General features: G+C 37.2%; 1 protein-coding gene across 1 annotated transcript in view; it reads left to right on the top strand.

Moving 5' to 3' along the window:
• LOC126475297 (ATP-binding cassette sub-family G member 1) overlaps positions 1-18,351 on the top strand; it is a 498,031-nt gene that overhangs the window by 458,509 nt on the left and 21,171 nt on the right. The window contains exons 9-10 of the mRNA XM_050103060.1: positions 9,854-10,022; positions 13,783-13,883. Of these exons, the coding sequence (XP_049959017.1) occupies positions 9,854-10,022; positions 13,783-13,883 (270 nt within the window). The remainder of the gene's footprint in view (positions 1-9,853; positions 10,023-13,782; positions 13,884-18,351) is intronic.

Below are 18,351 nucleotides of genomic sequence, written 5' to 3'. Positions count from 1 at the left end.
TCCATCGAGACTGACAGGTGCCTGATATCAGTATATACTGATAAACACGTTGCCAAAATGTGCTGAACCAAAAGTGGCACACCACATACCTCAAAAAGTGGAGAAAATAATGAAAAAATATTAGGGCCTAAGCTTACAATGTGGGGACTGACCCATGAAACCAAACCACACCAGGTAAACACCAGCAAAAATATATATACTAAGATGGTATCTGTTCTTTCGGACATATCCGAAAGAACAGATACCATCTTAGTATATATATAGTTAAGACTCACCGGCCACTTGACCATCTTCTTCTTCTGTGCGAATGCACAAACAGTGCCTGAACTCTTACGGGAATTGGCAACACGCCGCGAGTAATGAGTATAATGGGCGGGGGCACTACGAATGTAGTGCGGGACAATATGTTGGGAATGTGGGTTTCGCGGGAGGTGTGCCAGAGATAAATCCCTGCAGTCGTGCTATCCTCTGTGTCCTTGGTGGCTCAGATGGACACAGCGTCTGCCATGCAAGCAGGAGAGCCCGGGTTCGGGTCCCGGTCAGGGCACACATTTTCATGTGTACCCGTTGACGTATGTCAACGCCTGTAAGCAGCTAAGGGTGTTCATTTCATTGTAATTTCATTGTAACCAGTAAAAATGTTTTGACACAACAAAATGAATAAAGTTCACAATCATATATCAATAAAAAACAAACACACACACACACACACACACACACACACACACACACACACACACACACACACACATACACACACACATAGTTGCCACAACCAGGGGTACACAAAACAGAGTTAAGTATGAGTTTGCCCACAACTCAGGTTCCAATGAGATACATGTTGCAGTACTCAGGATAAATACAGGTAATCAGTGTCATAAATAGCTTTGAATGATGACATAATCAAGTAGCTTGAGGACCAAAATAAGTGTATGAAATCATAAATGTATACATCTTTTTATACTGTTTATACCCATAAATGTCTTCCACACTATTTCCTAACTGTTCAACAAACTAACCTATTTACATAGAGACCTAGAAGATTCATTTACAATTGATAAAAAAATACATGCTGATTTAAAGTTACATAATGAATTGGGAAGTTAATCCCCTACTTGAAAAAACATACTTTTTGTGTGGAATAACACTATCCATGCCTGTGGTGATTTTTCTAAACAAATAGTTCCATGAATTCTTCACAGTAGTTGACAGATGTTTAAGTACATTACCCAGCACCTATGATCTGTTGTAAGTTGACTGGACCAGCAAAGATACAGCCATACAGCAGTATGGGAGCGGATCCATCCTCATCTTTCAGTTTGCTCCCTAGAATTTTCATCACACACTTCAACAAATGGCTTACTTCCTATGAATTTGCAAACATAGTGTATATTTTGTTCCATACTAGGGATCATTATGCATTCATGTTCAAAGGACTTGTCTTCTATACTAAAAGTTAACAGTACTTGAGGTTTTACCAATCTGCTTTGCTTACCTGTAGCTCCTCTCATCTCTATGCCTACAATGGGCATTTCGCAAAATTCTTACTATACTTGATCTTGTCTCTTAACTGTTCAGATATACCACAAATTTGGCTACCTGTGCCAATCAAACAATTACCTTCCCACTAATCAATCTTAATCTTAATGTAAGGACAACCAGAATCTGCATCATCTTCTCTGTTTTTAGCAATTTCATGCAAAAGATCACTTTCAATTTCATCAAATACTACATCCACACTGTCTTCACTAGGTTTTATCAACTTTACTGATATCTTAACATTACTTCGGTTACTCATCTTGTCAGGTAAAGATTGGACACAATGAATGGGTTCTATGGCACAACTGACATCACTTGCTACAGAAGGAACACAAAAGACGTTACTGTCAAAATTACACTAACTGCTTAGATCTTCTTTCACTCCATTCCATCAATTTGGATACAAATTCTGGCTACTCATAGTGAACTTATTCCAAAATGCACATTTATCTATGGTATCATCAACCTGTTCCCAAACAAACTTCAGTAAGTTTTCACCTTTATTCTCTAGGCTCACAGATAACTCACCTTTACTGTTTTGATCATTACTCTGCATGACATTAATGAAAAACTGTTTTAAATGATCTGGTATTCCATGACTCTCACTTACAAAATCACATACATCACTTGCCTGCATCATTCACAAATAACACTGAGACTTCATTATTCTTAAATTCCACAAATACCTGATACTCATCATCATATTCCTCCAAAATTACCTCATCAACAACATCACTAACAATACAAGTTTCATCTCCATCAAAGTCACTTACCTCACCTACATTCATCTGCAATAAGCCACCAGTCTCAGACTTACCAACTTCAGTTATTTCACAGCTCTCATTCACATCTACATCAAAAATATCACCTGGTTCAGATCCAATACAGTCATCACCTGATTTACATACACCAATAACACTGTTTTCTAAGAAATCATTAGTACATACCACATCAAAATTCTCACTACTCTCACACCCTGGTTTGTGATTAGCATCTGTATCACCATAATTAAATATAGTACCCCAAAACTTTTGATCAAAACATAAATGAGAAATCTGATATTCCTTCTGTTCAATTTCAGATACATATGCCATATCATGAACACTGTTATTATTGTCTAATTGCAAGTGTAACTTGGGGGTCCTGTGCTTCTTGTATTTCCTCGACCCAAAATTTTGGATCTTCACTGAGGCAAACTGCCATTTTCTGGGTAGCTACTTCCATGATTGTTTCTTCTATTACAATTTCCATGGTTATCCCTATTCTTCCTATCTTGCTGATGTTCAAAATTTCTCTCTCTATTGACACTTTGATCCTGATAGAAGTTACCATTATCTCTGTTTCTCTGATTACTCCTGTTGTGATTTCTATCATTCCAGTTATTATGGTACCGTAAACACTTCTTTCTATTGCGCTATCCAGCCTGCCAATATATCATAAAAATTGTTCAAGACAGTTGTTGGATCTGTGTATTAAATCCCACTGCAACCTTTCTGGTAATCTCCTTTTAAGTGCATCAATCAAGGTCTGCATCTACATGATTACTCTGCTATTTGCAATAAAGTGCCTGGCAGACGCTTCAATGAACCACCTGTTCCACTCTCGAACGGCATGCAGGAAAAATGAGCACTTAAATTATTCTCTGTGAGCACTGATTTCTCTTATTTTATTGTGATGATTCTACGTAGGTGGGTGCCAACAGAATATTCTGCAATCAGAGGAGAAAACTGGAGATTGAAATTTCTTGGGAAGATCCCTTCACAACAAAAAAAGCCTTTGTTTTAATGACTGCCACTCCAATTCACATATCATGTCTGTGGCACTATCTCCTCTATTTTACAATAGTACAAAATGAGCCACCCTTGTTTGACCTTTTTTGATGTCATCCATCAGTCCCACCTGATGCGTATCCCACACTGCACAGCAATACTCCAGAAAAGGGGGGACAAGCTTGGCATAAGCAGTCTCTTTAGTAGACCTGTTGCACCTTCTAAGTGCTCTGCCGATGAATCGCTGTCTTTCGTTTGCTCTGCCCACAATATTATGAATGTGATCATTCCAATTTAGGTTATTTGTAATTGTAATCCCTAAGTATTTAGTTGAATTTACGGCCTTAAAATCTGTGTGACTTATCACGCAATTGAAATTTCATCATTTCGTCAAATGGTTTGTGAAGGCGTGTTAAATTTTTAAGGTGGTTCTTGCAAAACTCTCTCAAAGTACCATCTCTATTCCTATAATTAGGACCATTGAAAAATTCACTTTTGATTCTCTCGTGTTCAGCTTTGAACCAAAATTCATTTAAAAACTTTTCACAAAACTTTGATATTTTTCCCACCAACTTAAATTACCCATGGAAGAGCTTTGCCTTCAAGAAATCTTTTAAGAAATTTAGTTTTTTGGTTGTCATTCATGCCTGACACAAAACTATGTCTACAGTGGTGCAGAAAATCCACTGGGTATAAATTGTCTGATAGAGAACTTTTGATAGGAGTGTTGGACCATGTAATACCATTGTTTGCACACAGACTTTTGAGAATGCAATTTTTCTAAGCTGCTGATTTTTTTAATCTAAAACAATTACATTAGTATGCATACTGTTTTCAACATTTAAAGTTTGTTGGTTTAAACTGGTGATGTTTAGTTCCATTTTTCTGCTTTGGCCTTCTGCTCAACTCTGACATCATCAACATTTTTTGATTGTCTCACTGACTCAGCTATCAACTCATTTTCCAAAACAATAAATCTATTTTCTAAAACATCAACTTTTTCATTCACACTTTTTAACCACTCTGACAAACCATTTTTTAGCTCTGAAACTTGATTACTAAGTTGGTCTACTTGATCTTACACTTCGTCTTATTTGCTATTGTTATCTGTCTTCGTTTCTACTATTTTTACAAAAATTAACTGCAAAATATCAGTTTTTCCTGTTTCTTTGCTGACTACAATTTCACTCAGCTCAGAAAAGTCCTGACTGGATCCTACAGCTTACCCTTCTGCCCCACTCCTACCCTTGCCCCTATGCATTTTGTTAACAAGCACACTAGTCCACAAACAAATTAACTTCACAAATAGTTTTTACTTATCTTTCCTTTTTTATGTCCCTGCTTGTAGTTGCAAAGTTGTCTTTCATTGTATCCTGTCGGTCATTGTTGGTAGTTCATCATCACTGTTGATATGATTTGCTTGTTGGGCAGCCCTCAGTTTTCTGTCGTTATCTCATTGGAAATTCATTCATACATAAATTGTAAATGCAATAAAGTACTTTCTTCCTGCAACAGACAAAACTTCATTATTAGTCAACTGATCCTGGACAATGCTACTACTTGTAATCTACCTCTCCCTCTTTTGTTGTTGTCTCTACTATTTTTGATGGTAAAGTCTTTTTAAAAAAATATGAGAGGAGGAAGATTTACAATAATTTTTTTACATATCTTCTTTTCTCATAGTTGGCTCCAGTTCTTCATGGCTAGGGGTCTGATTCTTGAAGCTGAAATTTTCACATTTTAGATTCTCATGTCCCAACTGACATAAATAAATTTGATGAATGCCTATGCAGATTTTTTTATGTTTATTTGCTTCAATATTTACTATATCACATTGTGTTTTGAATTTTCACTTTAACAAAGCCAAAAGTATGTTGTTCTTCCAGAATACAAAAACACATCTGATCACATCAGAGGCATGCCCACTACTACTTCCTCACTCTGCAGTAATAAGAAAATTTTCTTGACAAATTGATTTCTATTAATTTAGAAATGAATCCAGAAATAAACATTACAAATGGTACCAGATTGTTAATTAACAATAGAAATTTTAAGTGTGCCAAATGTTTTGCAGTTTGAAATGTTTCTAAAAAAAATAATTTTAACTATATGTACAGTTTATTGTAACAATGAAAGTAAATTAATTCAATTTCATAGTTTTTAACGTGAAAAATAATATATTGTGTATACAATTATACAAAAAATTTCAGATAAACAGTTGATATAATACTGATCTGTCCAAAATTCGAAAATTAGTTCTGGTTTTGACTACTTCTGTTAAGGAAAAGTAAAAACGGTGTCCCTTTACAGAGGTCACTGAATCTCTCTCCAACTGATAATGTTTGGAGCATCATGGCAAGGCCCTTCAACCAGTTCTGGATTTTGATGATCTAACACTCCAGGTGGATAGAATTTGGTACAATATCCCTCAGGAGAGAAGGCAGCATCAGATAGCAGCTCAGCATCCCTGACAATGAGTTCCTGCAAAGCAGGGCACCCACAGCTGATGGCAATTACTGTGTGATTTTCCAGGCCCAATCCACACCACAGATACAGAAATCTCAGTTCCAGCAGCCCAGTGGCCCTAAAAGCCAGAGCAGCTGTGCCAAGCAGTGCTTATACAGTGATTGACATCACAAATTCCTACAAGTTCTTCATGTTTCCCAGGGTAGTAAATGCCTCCTTCACTTCATCACAGACTATGTTGAGGTGGTTAAGTTGTGATGTGTCAATGTTGGCACAGACTGCCAGCAATGGAAGGACACACCTTTTTCCAGCCATTGCCCTTCATGTGGATGGGCTTAGGGTGCTCCTCTTTGCATTCAGAAAGTACCTTAGATCCTCCATATTGACATACATACACCCAAATTCAGTCTTGGCTTGTGAGCATCTATCACTCAAAGGTCACAGCACAGGAGGTCACCACATATGATACTTTACATCGGGATATGCTATCAGCTACAGCACACAGAGGTGTTCTAGATGTGACAATGCCTCTGAAAAATTATCATAATTCAAGAGTTCATTTGATATATTCAACATCTGTACTGTGGAGCATTTCTTAACCAAGTTATTTAGCACCTCATAGCGGAGTTTCTGGATGGCATGCAGGTGCAGTTCTGAGGTTCTCTGGGATTTGTTGTAGAGCGTGTGGAAGATTCAGGGTCTGGCATTGTGCCACATGCATACTTTATGCTATTTTGGGGCTTCACAGAAGGTCTGTATTGCTTCCTGGTCAGTTGTGCAAGAACTGATAAGGTATTCCTTGTCACCACATAACTCCTAATCTTGGACAGTCTTCTTCAAAGATCAAATACTTTCTGTAACCAATCTGCTATCTGTCTGAAACACTTGTGAGAGAAGATCTCTATCAATGTCCCATCACGTAAATCATCAGTGCTCACACACCAGGGATCTGTGTCATGTGCTGTGCCACCAACCACATCAGAAACTTTACTTTACGTTTGCTGGGGGTTCTAGTTAATTGCAGCCACATCTGACTGGGAATGCGTGTTATCATTTTCTGGAGATGAAGTGGCAGTGAATGGAGAAGCTTCAGAGAATGCACTGCTCCAACACACTGTGATGTCTTTGCCTGCCATGTGGCATCTGTCACTGTGCTCAGATTCTGACATCATTTTGGTGTAAAGTCTGCTCTCTGACTGTTGTGGGTTGGAAGGTACTGCAGAAAGGGTTGTCAGGTGGATGTCTGTCAGAAATACTTGCAGTCACACACACAGCATAACAGTTCTGCTTGATCCTCACTCCCCCAAAGATTTTTTGAATAACAAGCTTATGATGTCCTGCCAAGCACTGTACAGTATGCCACACTGCTGCTTCCTCCAATGAAAGAAACCCCAAGTTAGTGATACTTGTAGTAGACAAATTCTTTGTTACTGTTTTTATGTTGTTTTGGTTTATTGTAATACAATGAAATTAGGTCAGCCATTGGCCTAGATAAAAACTTGACCTCTGTTTCAAGCAATGGAGAGAAAAGTGTGGGAAACATTTTAAAGATTTATGGGCTATTATTGATCATTTGCCTTGTCTGCCTTCGGTATTTACCTTCCATTAAAATTTATTGCATTCCACACCAAAATTTATTTTGTTTTAAAGGCCTTCACGTAAGGGAGAGAGATTATTTTCTAATCTCTTCCCATCACTCCTCCAGTCTCAATTTCAATGGTCATCTGTCTTCAGGTCTATCCACTAAGTGAGGTGACACTTTTGTTCAGGCATTATTTTATTCATGTTGCAGAGAACCTTGATTAAAGTTCATTTGGTAATTCAATTAAAAAACCTTGTGAATTCTTTAAATTACATAACTGAATATTCCATCAGCACTTGATAGAATACATTAATATTCAGTAGGAAACAATTCCTAACACTCTGCAAAATTGTATTTGTTTGGTCATGTTTCAGCTTGCTGATGATGTGAAAAATTATGAATTGTGTAAAATGTTGCAGAACAGGAGGAAGTATTTCCCAGTTAATATTATTTATCTTTAAATTATCTAACCTAAATGCTAGAATGCTTTCTTAGCTAGGGAAGACACCTGATCTCTTTCCCCAGTCCTCCTTCAGCTAAGCCAATGCTTCGCTGTCGTTGATGTGTTAAATTGTGACCTTCCCTCTGCTTCAGTCCCATCTTATTATGAAATGAGTCCAGTGCAGAGTGTGTCCACAAGTTATTTTGGAAAAGCTTCCAACATTCTGAAGAGAACTTTTTTTTTTGTTTTTTGTTTTTACTAATCATGTAGCCATATGGTAATGCAGACACTTGGTGACGAAGGCTGCAAATGTAAATATACATGGACTTACCCATGAGGAGAGGAGTGCTGCTGTAGAACAAGTGCCACCTCCTCCTCACAGCCTGGCAGGCTGCATCCTTGATTTGTGCATCTTTGAAACAGAACTGCCACACGGTGAAAGTGATCACCAATTGTTGTAGGTATTGTGGGAGTCATACTCTAATACGGTGATGTACTTGGAGCAACAATGAGAAAATAAAACAAGCAATATAAAAAAGCAAATCAGTGTACACAAAACAACTGAGAATAGCTACTGCAATTTAATGTTAATAAGAAATCACCATAACTGTGTCAATACATGTTTATTATGTCACACCCAGTTTTGTTCAAAAGAGCATCATCAGCTTACCTGCAGTTTATCAAACAAACAAACAAAAATTAGGATAGAAGCTATAGTAACTTACATACATGAGTGGTTTGCAACACACACTGCAAACAGCCTCCATAACAAATCACCACAGTGTTATGTTGGTATCATTACTTAAAAAAAACCTAGTTATCTTACATAATGATAAAGACAAATTCTGTAACATGACAACCATATACATACTCAGTCAATGGCATGATAGAAGCACAGTAAGTAGTGAGTGCAGCCAACTTGGCATTTTGTGTACAACAGACTGTCCACATAGGGCCACTCCACAAGAGATGTGCACACACAAACATACTGGTTGGCACCTGTTGAGTATGACTTATCAGCTGTGGAATTCATAAACATTACAAATGAAGACAATAACCTTGATCTCAGGATTGACAATAAAGTGTAAAAGAAGCCACATAGTTATTCAAACCATTTGCAAAAATGCAATAAACAAAAGAAGAACATAACAATTATGCGCAATAAGTCAGTCACTTACTGTATCATCTGTCTAATGATACAACTGTGTGTAAGAATTGACATTTGTTCCTCTTTATTGTGCAGGATTGTTTTGTCTCCTTCTGTTTGTATAAATTTTTGCAAATCATTTGAACAACTGTGAGGTATCTTTTACACTTGAACGACATTCTTGTAATTAAGATTATTGTCTTTATTTGTAATGATTTTGATGGATTATACTTGTATGTTTATGAGTGTATTTCTCTCATGAAGTGGCCCTGTTTGGACAGTTTAATATATAGACTGTACACTAGCCTGTAGACAGCATGCTTCTGCCAGGACATTGACTGAGTGTTTATATAGTAGTCATGTCCACACTTTGACTTTACCATTATATAACTACACTTCCAAGTACTGGTAATGGTATTGGAACCACACTTTAGGGATTTGTTATGAAGACTGTTGGCAGTGTGGGTTGCATGTCATCTATATGCATAAGTTAATATAGCTTTCATCCTAATTGTTGTTTTGTCCAACTGCAGTTAGTCTGATGATGGATGATCTTCCAAATGAGATGGGTCATGATACAATAAATATGTATCAGTTGAGCTGTGGTGGTTTCTTATTAATATTAACAAGAGCAAGCTTTGGAGTTGAAGATTTTCTAGCTACTGCAATTGCTTGGTGATATTGGAAGTGCCATAAACAACATATTAAAGGCATGACTTATACTGATCTCTTAACCAATTATATTTAAAAATTAACCCCTACCTATGTAAAACTGCAATGATAAAGTGTCCACACAATATCTGTTAACAGTAGTTCAATACTGTCACTCACCTGTTTTAACCTATGTTTTGTATCTAGACTAAAAAGTATGAGTACATTTACCTCATATTGCCAACCACTTGTTTCAGGTAGCCATCACAATACAGGTATTTCACCATTTGATGTGTGCTCTCCTCCTTGGACTGGTATTCTACAGACGGGCCAATGACGGCAGCCTTATGTTTGAGCATTTGAAATTCTGTGTAGCAGTTATTCTTTTCCACACTTATACATGGTGTATGGTGCAAGCTATAATATGTAAGCATAAACTGATATTTTAGGTTACTTCATTGTTATTATTTTTCTTGCAGATCTCATTAGTAAGTTGTTATTCAAAGTTTCACTTTACACACTTTGCAAGTATGTAATGGGAAAGCCACATTTAAATCTGTATAGAAGGACACAGTGTGTCCAGATGATATGGCAGTTTGTGATGAAAAGCCAATAAGAAGTGAGATCTGAAAAGACAAGAAGATTATAATGACAGAAAGAACAGTTGTAGCTTAAAGGAAAAGAAAATTTGTGCAAATGAAACATGACAAAAACAAAGAAATGGGTCGAAGGAAAAATGGTAAGAAATGGAGAGAGAATGAAAGAGGACAAATATAAATGATAGGGAAGAACAAGAAGTATGAGTAAAATAAGTAGCTATAAAAATAATCAATGTGTGTTCACATGTTGGTGGGTGGCAGAAAAAGAATATTTTTCTCTATCTGCTTTAGGTTCCATCCAGTAGGCCTATAATGTTCAGGCAGTATCCAGACAGCACGGTATTATGTGGCACACCATGTTCTGCAGTAGGTTTCAATGATTCCCAGTAATGACTCATACAAGTGATTGGATCAATTAGGAGGTGGCAAGATGATGCATAGGGCATTTACATGTGTAATTTGCAAAGCACTGTGAAATTTATAGCAGAGGATACTTACTGCTGTACCAGTAAAGAGTTCCTTCCCATTCCATTTGCATGGGGAATGTGACGTGAATGATTGCTTAAATACCTATGTAATTAGTCTAATCTTGTCTTTAGTGTGCCTGTGTGAGTGTTAGGGGGCTGGTATATTCCTAGATTATCCAATTAATACTTTCTTGGAATTTCGTAAGCTGGCTGCCATTTATCTTCTAGCATCTACAAACTCAGGATTTTCATCATTTCCATGATGCTCTTCCACAAATCAGACAAACCATTCACACTGTCTTTTTCCATATATGCTCAGAATCCCCTTTAGTCTGGTTTATGACCACAGTATCTGCCTACTGAGGCCAGACTGTGAGCAGCAGTGCATGATGGAAGAGGGGACAGTAAAATGCTGCTTGGAAAATATAGGGATGAGGTAGTGATAGTGTGAGGGCAGTTAGGATCAGTTGGGAGGTTAGAGAGCATGGGGGTGGGGAGGAGGGGGGGCAGGTGGGGGGGGGGGCAGGTGGGGGAATGGGAGGAGGGGGGTGGGGGTAGCAGAAAGAAGAGAAGGAGAAAGACTGAGGGTGTGTTGGTGGAATAGAGGGCTGTGTATTGCTGGAATGGGAACAGGGAAGGGGCTAGAAGGGTAAGGACAATGCCTAATGAAGGTTGAGGCCAGGAGGGTTACAGGAATGTAGGATATACTGCAGGGAGAGTTCCCACCTGTGCAGTTCAGAAAGATGGTGTTTGTGGAAAGGATCCAGATGACACAAGATAATTAGAAGTTATTGAAATGAAGAACATCATGTCAGGTGACGTGCTGAGCAACAGAGTGGTCCATCTGTTTCTTGGCCGCAGATTGCCAGTGGCCATTCATGTAGCAGACAGCTTGTTGGTTGTCATTTGCACTTAGAATGCAGCACAGTGGTTGCAGCTTAGTTTGTACATCACATGACTGGTTTCACAGGTAGCCTGCCTTTGATGAGACAGGTGATGCTTGTGACTGGACTGGAATAAGTGGTGGTGGGAGTACGTATGGGACAGGTCTTGTTTGCTTCCAGGACTATTAGACGAAATGTGCGATGAGGCAAGGGATTGGGAGTAGGGGTTGTGTAGGAATGGACAAGGATATTGTGTAGTTTTGGTGGGCAGCAGAATACCAACATGGGAGGGGTGGGAAGGATAGTGGGTATGGCATTCCTCATTTCAGGACATGACAAGAGGTAGTCAAAATCTGGGATAAGTCACATGAACGTTCTGAAAGCAATATAATTTATGAACTGACCCCATTTTCCCAGCATCCTATCAATGAATCAAAAAATGGCACCTGTTATATTTATCATTGGACATATGGAATCATTCCAGTTCATACACCACAAATTGTTACAAATGATGTTTTTATGAGTTAACTGATTCCAGCTGTGTCTCATTGTTAATGCAGTCAAAGAATATTACATTTTTACATTTTGATAAGTGCAATTATTCAAATTTCTGTGAATTTAAAATTTGCCTATTTTTGCATGTCACTGACTTTTTTTGGAGTCTTATAAAGGCAATCATAGCATAGATATTAACCATATGTGAAAAATATGAGTTGAATCTAGGTGTAGAAGATGATTGAATACTACAGAGGTTGGAAATGTGACAAAGATATAGAATTCACTGCACAGCACTTACAGTATTTTCTCAACCTCTCCTCCCCAAATAAACCTTTTCCAGTCACTGTAGTATCTTGGAGTAACAAGATCATTGGTGCTTGTAAGCAGTTAACTTCCTTCTCCTATGATCTGCCAATGTAAAGTTGATCGTTTTCATTTTCTTATCACTAATTATATCAGCAACACCATTAACAAGATCTTCATCAAATCAAGAGTCAACTTTGTATTAATGGTAGCTAATCAGAAAGTTCAATAAGATTCAAATATGGATATCAATGATATATGATGGAATAGACTACAGTTGGGAATGTCTGATATACAAACAGCTGAAAACAAGAGAACCACTGATTTCAAACCAATAAATAAGTGGACAGATATGAACCCAAGCAGAACAACAGGAACCTTAGACCACAATATGTGTAACTACCAAGTTGCTGGTTTGAACTATGAAATAAGATGTTGTCAACAATTAACATCAGGCTCAACCAAAGTACATGTGCTAATATGCTTCACAAATACAGTTGATTGTATTAACAACTTAGATGTCTGCCTTTGAACTTTATGGTAGTTTTGTTATTATTATTATCATCATCAATTGTTAGTTACATTATTGTTATGTTTTACATGCATTTTAATGTCCTACATCTTGTACATGTTATACTTTTAATTAATGGGACACATTTTCTTCCATGTGCCATATGATAAAGAAATGGTGTTTAAATGAGAAACTAATATAAAGCCAAAGTTGTTGTCAGCCAAAATCTGTAAAACCAGTTAGCAAGTCCATGAATTTACCTGTTTAATGATGTGACATCATTCAGCTGTCAGGTATTTGAAGAATGCGCATTTGTCATCTGCTGTATAATTTATTCTTTATTTTCTACCAGTTTCAGTTGCAGCTTATGTACAGCTTTTCTTCTTCCTGTGAAGATGGTCACTACAGTTGACACCAACAGAAAATAAGGAATAAATCACACAGCTGATGCAAACATTCTATTCCCTAAACTCCAGAAATGTAAGCAGGAATAAAGCACTGGGCTATTGTATAGGTACTAGGATGTTGTGTTACTGGAGTCAGCATTCAGTACACTATAGTGAGTGTTGGTGAGATGTGGCCAAGTAGTTACAACCTATCTGTCAGAGCACATGTCCATGTGACTCACCTACCATGTCTCACACACGTATGTTGATGTAAGAATTCAACTCTGGTACCAATTATGTATCTAACTTGTCATCATAGTCATATCTGATTCATATTATTCTAACCTACAATCATGTCTACTACAATGATGCATAGTGTTTCCCATTATATATCCTTACATGCATAACTTAAAGTTGCGTGGCTACCAAGAGATCTTAAGCCACATTGTGTATTTCATTGTATATTGACATAATAGGTAACTCAGCTGACATTTTTAGTACATCTTAGTTCTTATACACGCTGTTTGTATTTTAACAGTTCCGATTGAGGCAAAGCTAGTGATGAAGGAGCACTTAAATGGCTGGTACAGTCTTCACCCATACTATATGGCACTTCAACTAATTAGTTTACCATCTGTGGTAAGACAAAGTTTTTGTTTCATTTAAATGTATTCTATAATAAAAACCTTGCATATTTCAACTAAGTTCAACAGAATAAAAAATTAAGCATTCAGCCATTCATCTACAGATGACTGATGAGTGGGGCATAACACATATGATCTTGTAAGTATCTATGTATCACCCATCAGTCATCTGCAGGTGAGCAATTACTTTTCCCAATTTTGTGGTTTCCATGCTTTAATTACAATTGCCATTATACATAATAAGACATTAAAGTACTTGTAAATAACACTATTTCATGTAGTAATGTTGAAGAGCATGTAATCAACATGTTAAATGTCTGTTCAGATGCTTTCCTTTTTCCCTTTCTCTTTCCTTGTTTTCATTATGTCTGTACTTAAATTTAATAGATCTTACTTGATTTTCAGCCACAGTATGCATTCAGTACTTTAAACTTACTAAGAAAAAATGAAGCTGACCATACAGCTATAAAAATGGAAAATCCAGGAAGGAATAACAACAAAATGTAGATTTGCTACTCACCACAAAGAGGAAGAGTAGTAGAGAAGGGAAAAGGATTATGCAGGAGCATTGGTGAGATAGAATGTGTGTGTGCTATCCCACAAACACACTTGCATAGTCCTTTCTACTTCTCTATTCTCTCTTCTCCCATCCACCCCCCCCCCCTCCTCCTCCCACCAATCCACCCACCCACCAGTACAGCCTCCCAATGCTGCACCTAGAATACCTAACCTGTCCCCACCACATCCCTGCATGTTCTCACAGATAGCACTAGCATCTACTCTCAACACCCTGCTATACTTGCTCTTCCCTGGCCCACACCTCTTCTGAACCCCCATTATCCACCCACGCAAACATTGGTGCTCGCCCCATATGCAGTTGTAATTGGGCATAGAGATGGAAGTTGTCATGAGTGCATGAGTTGTATTCAGTGAATGTGTGTGTGTTTCCTACATCTGATGAAAGACTTAGTCCTACAGCTGAATACTGATAGCATCCTTTTCATTGTACCTGTCTATAAGTCAATGGCTATTCTATGTGGTGAGTAGCTATTTACCCTTTCATAATGTTGTTATACAGCTATAAGGTGTCTCTATATCTATTTATAGCTAAATTCACCAACTCTTAACTTCTGGTGGTGAGCACTGAGTGTGATCCAAGTTTTTTAACCATAGCAATAACAGTGATATATACATCATGAAACAAGTATATGATAGTGTAAACACAAAACTTGACTCAGTAACAACTGTAGATTGTGGTGTTGAAGATTACAGGTAGCTATTAGTGCAGAAACATAAAAGTGGAAGTAAGGAACTACATAAGTTGAAGCAGAGATACTTGATAAAGTAGAACAACATAAAAAATATTATTATTTGAGTAATTTCATTTTTCAGTATGTTAATACATATACAGAAGACTGTTGTAAAAAGTGGAAAGAAAAGAGTCAAAGCATTTGACGTACAGTGTTACTGAAGGATGTTGGAAATTAAGCGAGTTGATGAGATAGGACAAGAGGAGTACCCAGTAGAATCGGTGAAAGATAGAATGTGTGGAAAACACTATCTACAACAAGGGACAGGATAATAATGCATCTGTTATGACATCACAGAATGGTACTACAAGGTCCAATAGAGGAAGACAGATATTGGATTATCCAGATCAAATTACAGATGATACTAGTTGAAAGTGCAAGTCTGAGATGAAGAGATCAAATCAGAAGCTAGTTACACTATAATCAGTTTCAGCTGTTCCTTGCAACCATCTTCAGGTCAAATTCACAGCACTAATAAGCTGATGATACTAAGACTATGCATTGTCATACTCTTGTAAGAAGTATTTTTTGATTACATAGTTTGTGTGGTGTCACTGCCAGACACCACACTTGCTAGGTGGTAGCCTTTAAATCAGCCACAGTCCATTAGTACACATTGGAACCGCGTGTCGCCACTATCAGTGATTGCAGACCGAGTGCCGCCACATGGCAGGTCTAGTCGAGAGACTCCCTAGCACTCGCCCCAGTTGTACGGCCGACATTGCTAGCAATGGTTCACTACCTACATATGCTCTCATTTGCAGAAACGACAGTGTAGCATAGCCTTCAGCTACGTCATTTTCTATGACCTAGCAAGGCGCCATATTCAGTAATTAGAATGAATTCTGAACAGACAATATTGTGAATCATGTACCGTCAAGAGCGACATTCATCATTAATGGATTAAAGTTAAGTATCAAACGAATTACGTCCGCTTTCTGAATTCTAATTCCTTGTCATGTTCCAGACCTCACATCAGTATAGTTCTTCCCTTCTCACGCCAGCCTACGTGAGCTAAAACGCGTGCATTTCAGCCTCCTCTAGTAACACGGTGTTGGCTCTTCTGCCAACACAACAGTTTGTGTTTCCACCTAAATATATATTTATTAGGTGTATTTGCAGTCTTTACTATTGTAGTATAATTTTTAACATTTTTAACATTTTGCTTCACATTTAAATTATATTGGACCCCACACTCAGTAGCACCGTTCCCTCATCATTTGTTCATATCAGATAAATTGAGAACTGAATCAAGGCAAATTTTAGAGGAGACCAAACAACTGATGCCTACCTATTTTGGCTTTCTTGATACAGGCAGTATATATGAGGTAAAATGCCAGTCTGCATATATTTAGCAACAATTATTATTCCATTTCTTACATAACTTTGAAAGAATATGATTATTTTAATTTTCTTGAATGAAAAACTTTGTATCTATGCAGTTAAAACATTGTACTGCTGAAACACATAGAGGTTTCAGTGTTACTCATTACAGAAATAGAAATCTTATTTTCAGAAAATACAGCAAAACAGGTCAAAACACACAATATTTTACAAGCTGTGACATAGTCTCAAATAAAAATAGTAATACAGGATATATAGAATTTTTCTTTAATCCAAGTCTATGATCACAAAGATTGGTGTCAGACTATAGATGTTGGCCCACAGTGACCATGTTCAGATCTGTTCAAAACCTGGTAGGATATTATATTTTAAACAGATAATAAGATTGTCACTATGGATTGAAAGTGATCATATGATGACAATTTTTGTGATTGTAGATATGAATTATAGAAATAAATTATATGTATAATGTCTTTTGGAATAAAAATTTGTACAAGCAGCAGCAGAAGATACTGTAAAATTTAACACCATCACTGTTGCAATTGTGCTAAACATGTACTTCAGCATTATGTTTTCAGTCCTCAATCAATCAATCAGTCAATAGGTTTAACCAAACAGATATACAAATCCACTATTCACTTGTGAATAATTTGAAATTCATAACTGCAATAGCAGTTATCTTTTCTCATAATTTAACAAAAGCAACCAGTCTAGCTCACAAATTGTGTTTATTTTTTGGTAACCAGCTTCAGCCATAGAAAGATAATCTTCAGACAAATATAAAAGTGTTAAATTAATGAAGCAGGCCAGGAAAAATTCAGTTATTCACCTTAGAAGCATTAAGTAAGTATCACAGCTATAAAATAAAATTACAGGATGTATATACCCATTGGTGATGCCTGGAGGCATTGCACATGCTAGGAGGTGCCTGTTAGCTAGTACCACTGTGTTAGCACATATAATGGCTCTGCATATCAGCTCCATGTGTCGCCAATAGGTGTATACATCTTGCACTTTTATTTTGTAATTGTGTTGCTTACTTAACACTATACAATTTGTCCCAGGAAGATGGCCAATATTCAAGGACATAACAGAAACAACCATTTGAAGCAAAAAAGTCCAGTAAAATGGGCTCTAAAATGTATAATGAAAGAGCACTTCTTCATCTTCACCTTTGATATTGTGAAAAAAATCTCTTTTACTACAAGCCGTTTGCTTTCCATATTTTGGGAGGAAGCAGTATAGGCCAAAACAAGAAAAAATGTCTAGTAAATATGGACTCTAAAATGCATACCTTAAGACCTATGAGTACTTGTTTAGTGGAAGAGAAGTGTTTCACAGTAGCTAAGATGAACAAGTGCTCATAGCTCTGAGGTATGCACTTTAGAGCCTATGTTGACTGAATATTGTTTTCTTGTTTTGGTCCATACTGCCACCTCTCAAAATATGGAAAGTAAAGAGCTTACATTAGAAGAGATTTGTTTCATAGTTCAATGATGATAAAGTGCTTGCTCAAAGCTCTTAAGGTATGCAGTTACAGGCCACATTTGCTAGACTTTTTGCTTCAATTGATTGTTCCTGTCATGTTCCTGAATACCGACCATTCCTCCTTTCCTCCTGGCACACCATGTGTAAGGTGAATAGTTGTATTATTCCTGGCCTACTTTGTTAATTTCATACATGCTGGCCTGAAGATGGACTTCCTATGACTGAAACTGGTTACCTAATAAATGAACATCATTTGTGATCTGGACTGACTGTTTTTGTTAAATTCACTTGACAGTTGCTTAGAGAAATACTGTTTTTCAG

Source organism: Schistocerca serialis, chromosome 4 (genome assembly GCF_023864345.2).
Source record: "Schistocerca serialis cubense isolate TAMUIC-IGC-003099 chromosome 4, iqSchSeri2.2, whole genome shotgun sequence".
In the NCBI taxonomy this organism is placed as follows: Eukaryota; Metazoa; Arthropoda; class Insecta; order Orthoptera; family Acrididae; genus Schistocerca; species Schistocerca serialis.
Note: the sequence above shows the minus strand (reverse complement) of the source record. Positions and strands in the feature narration are given on the sequence as shown.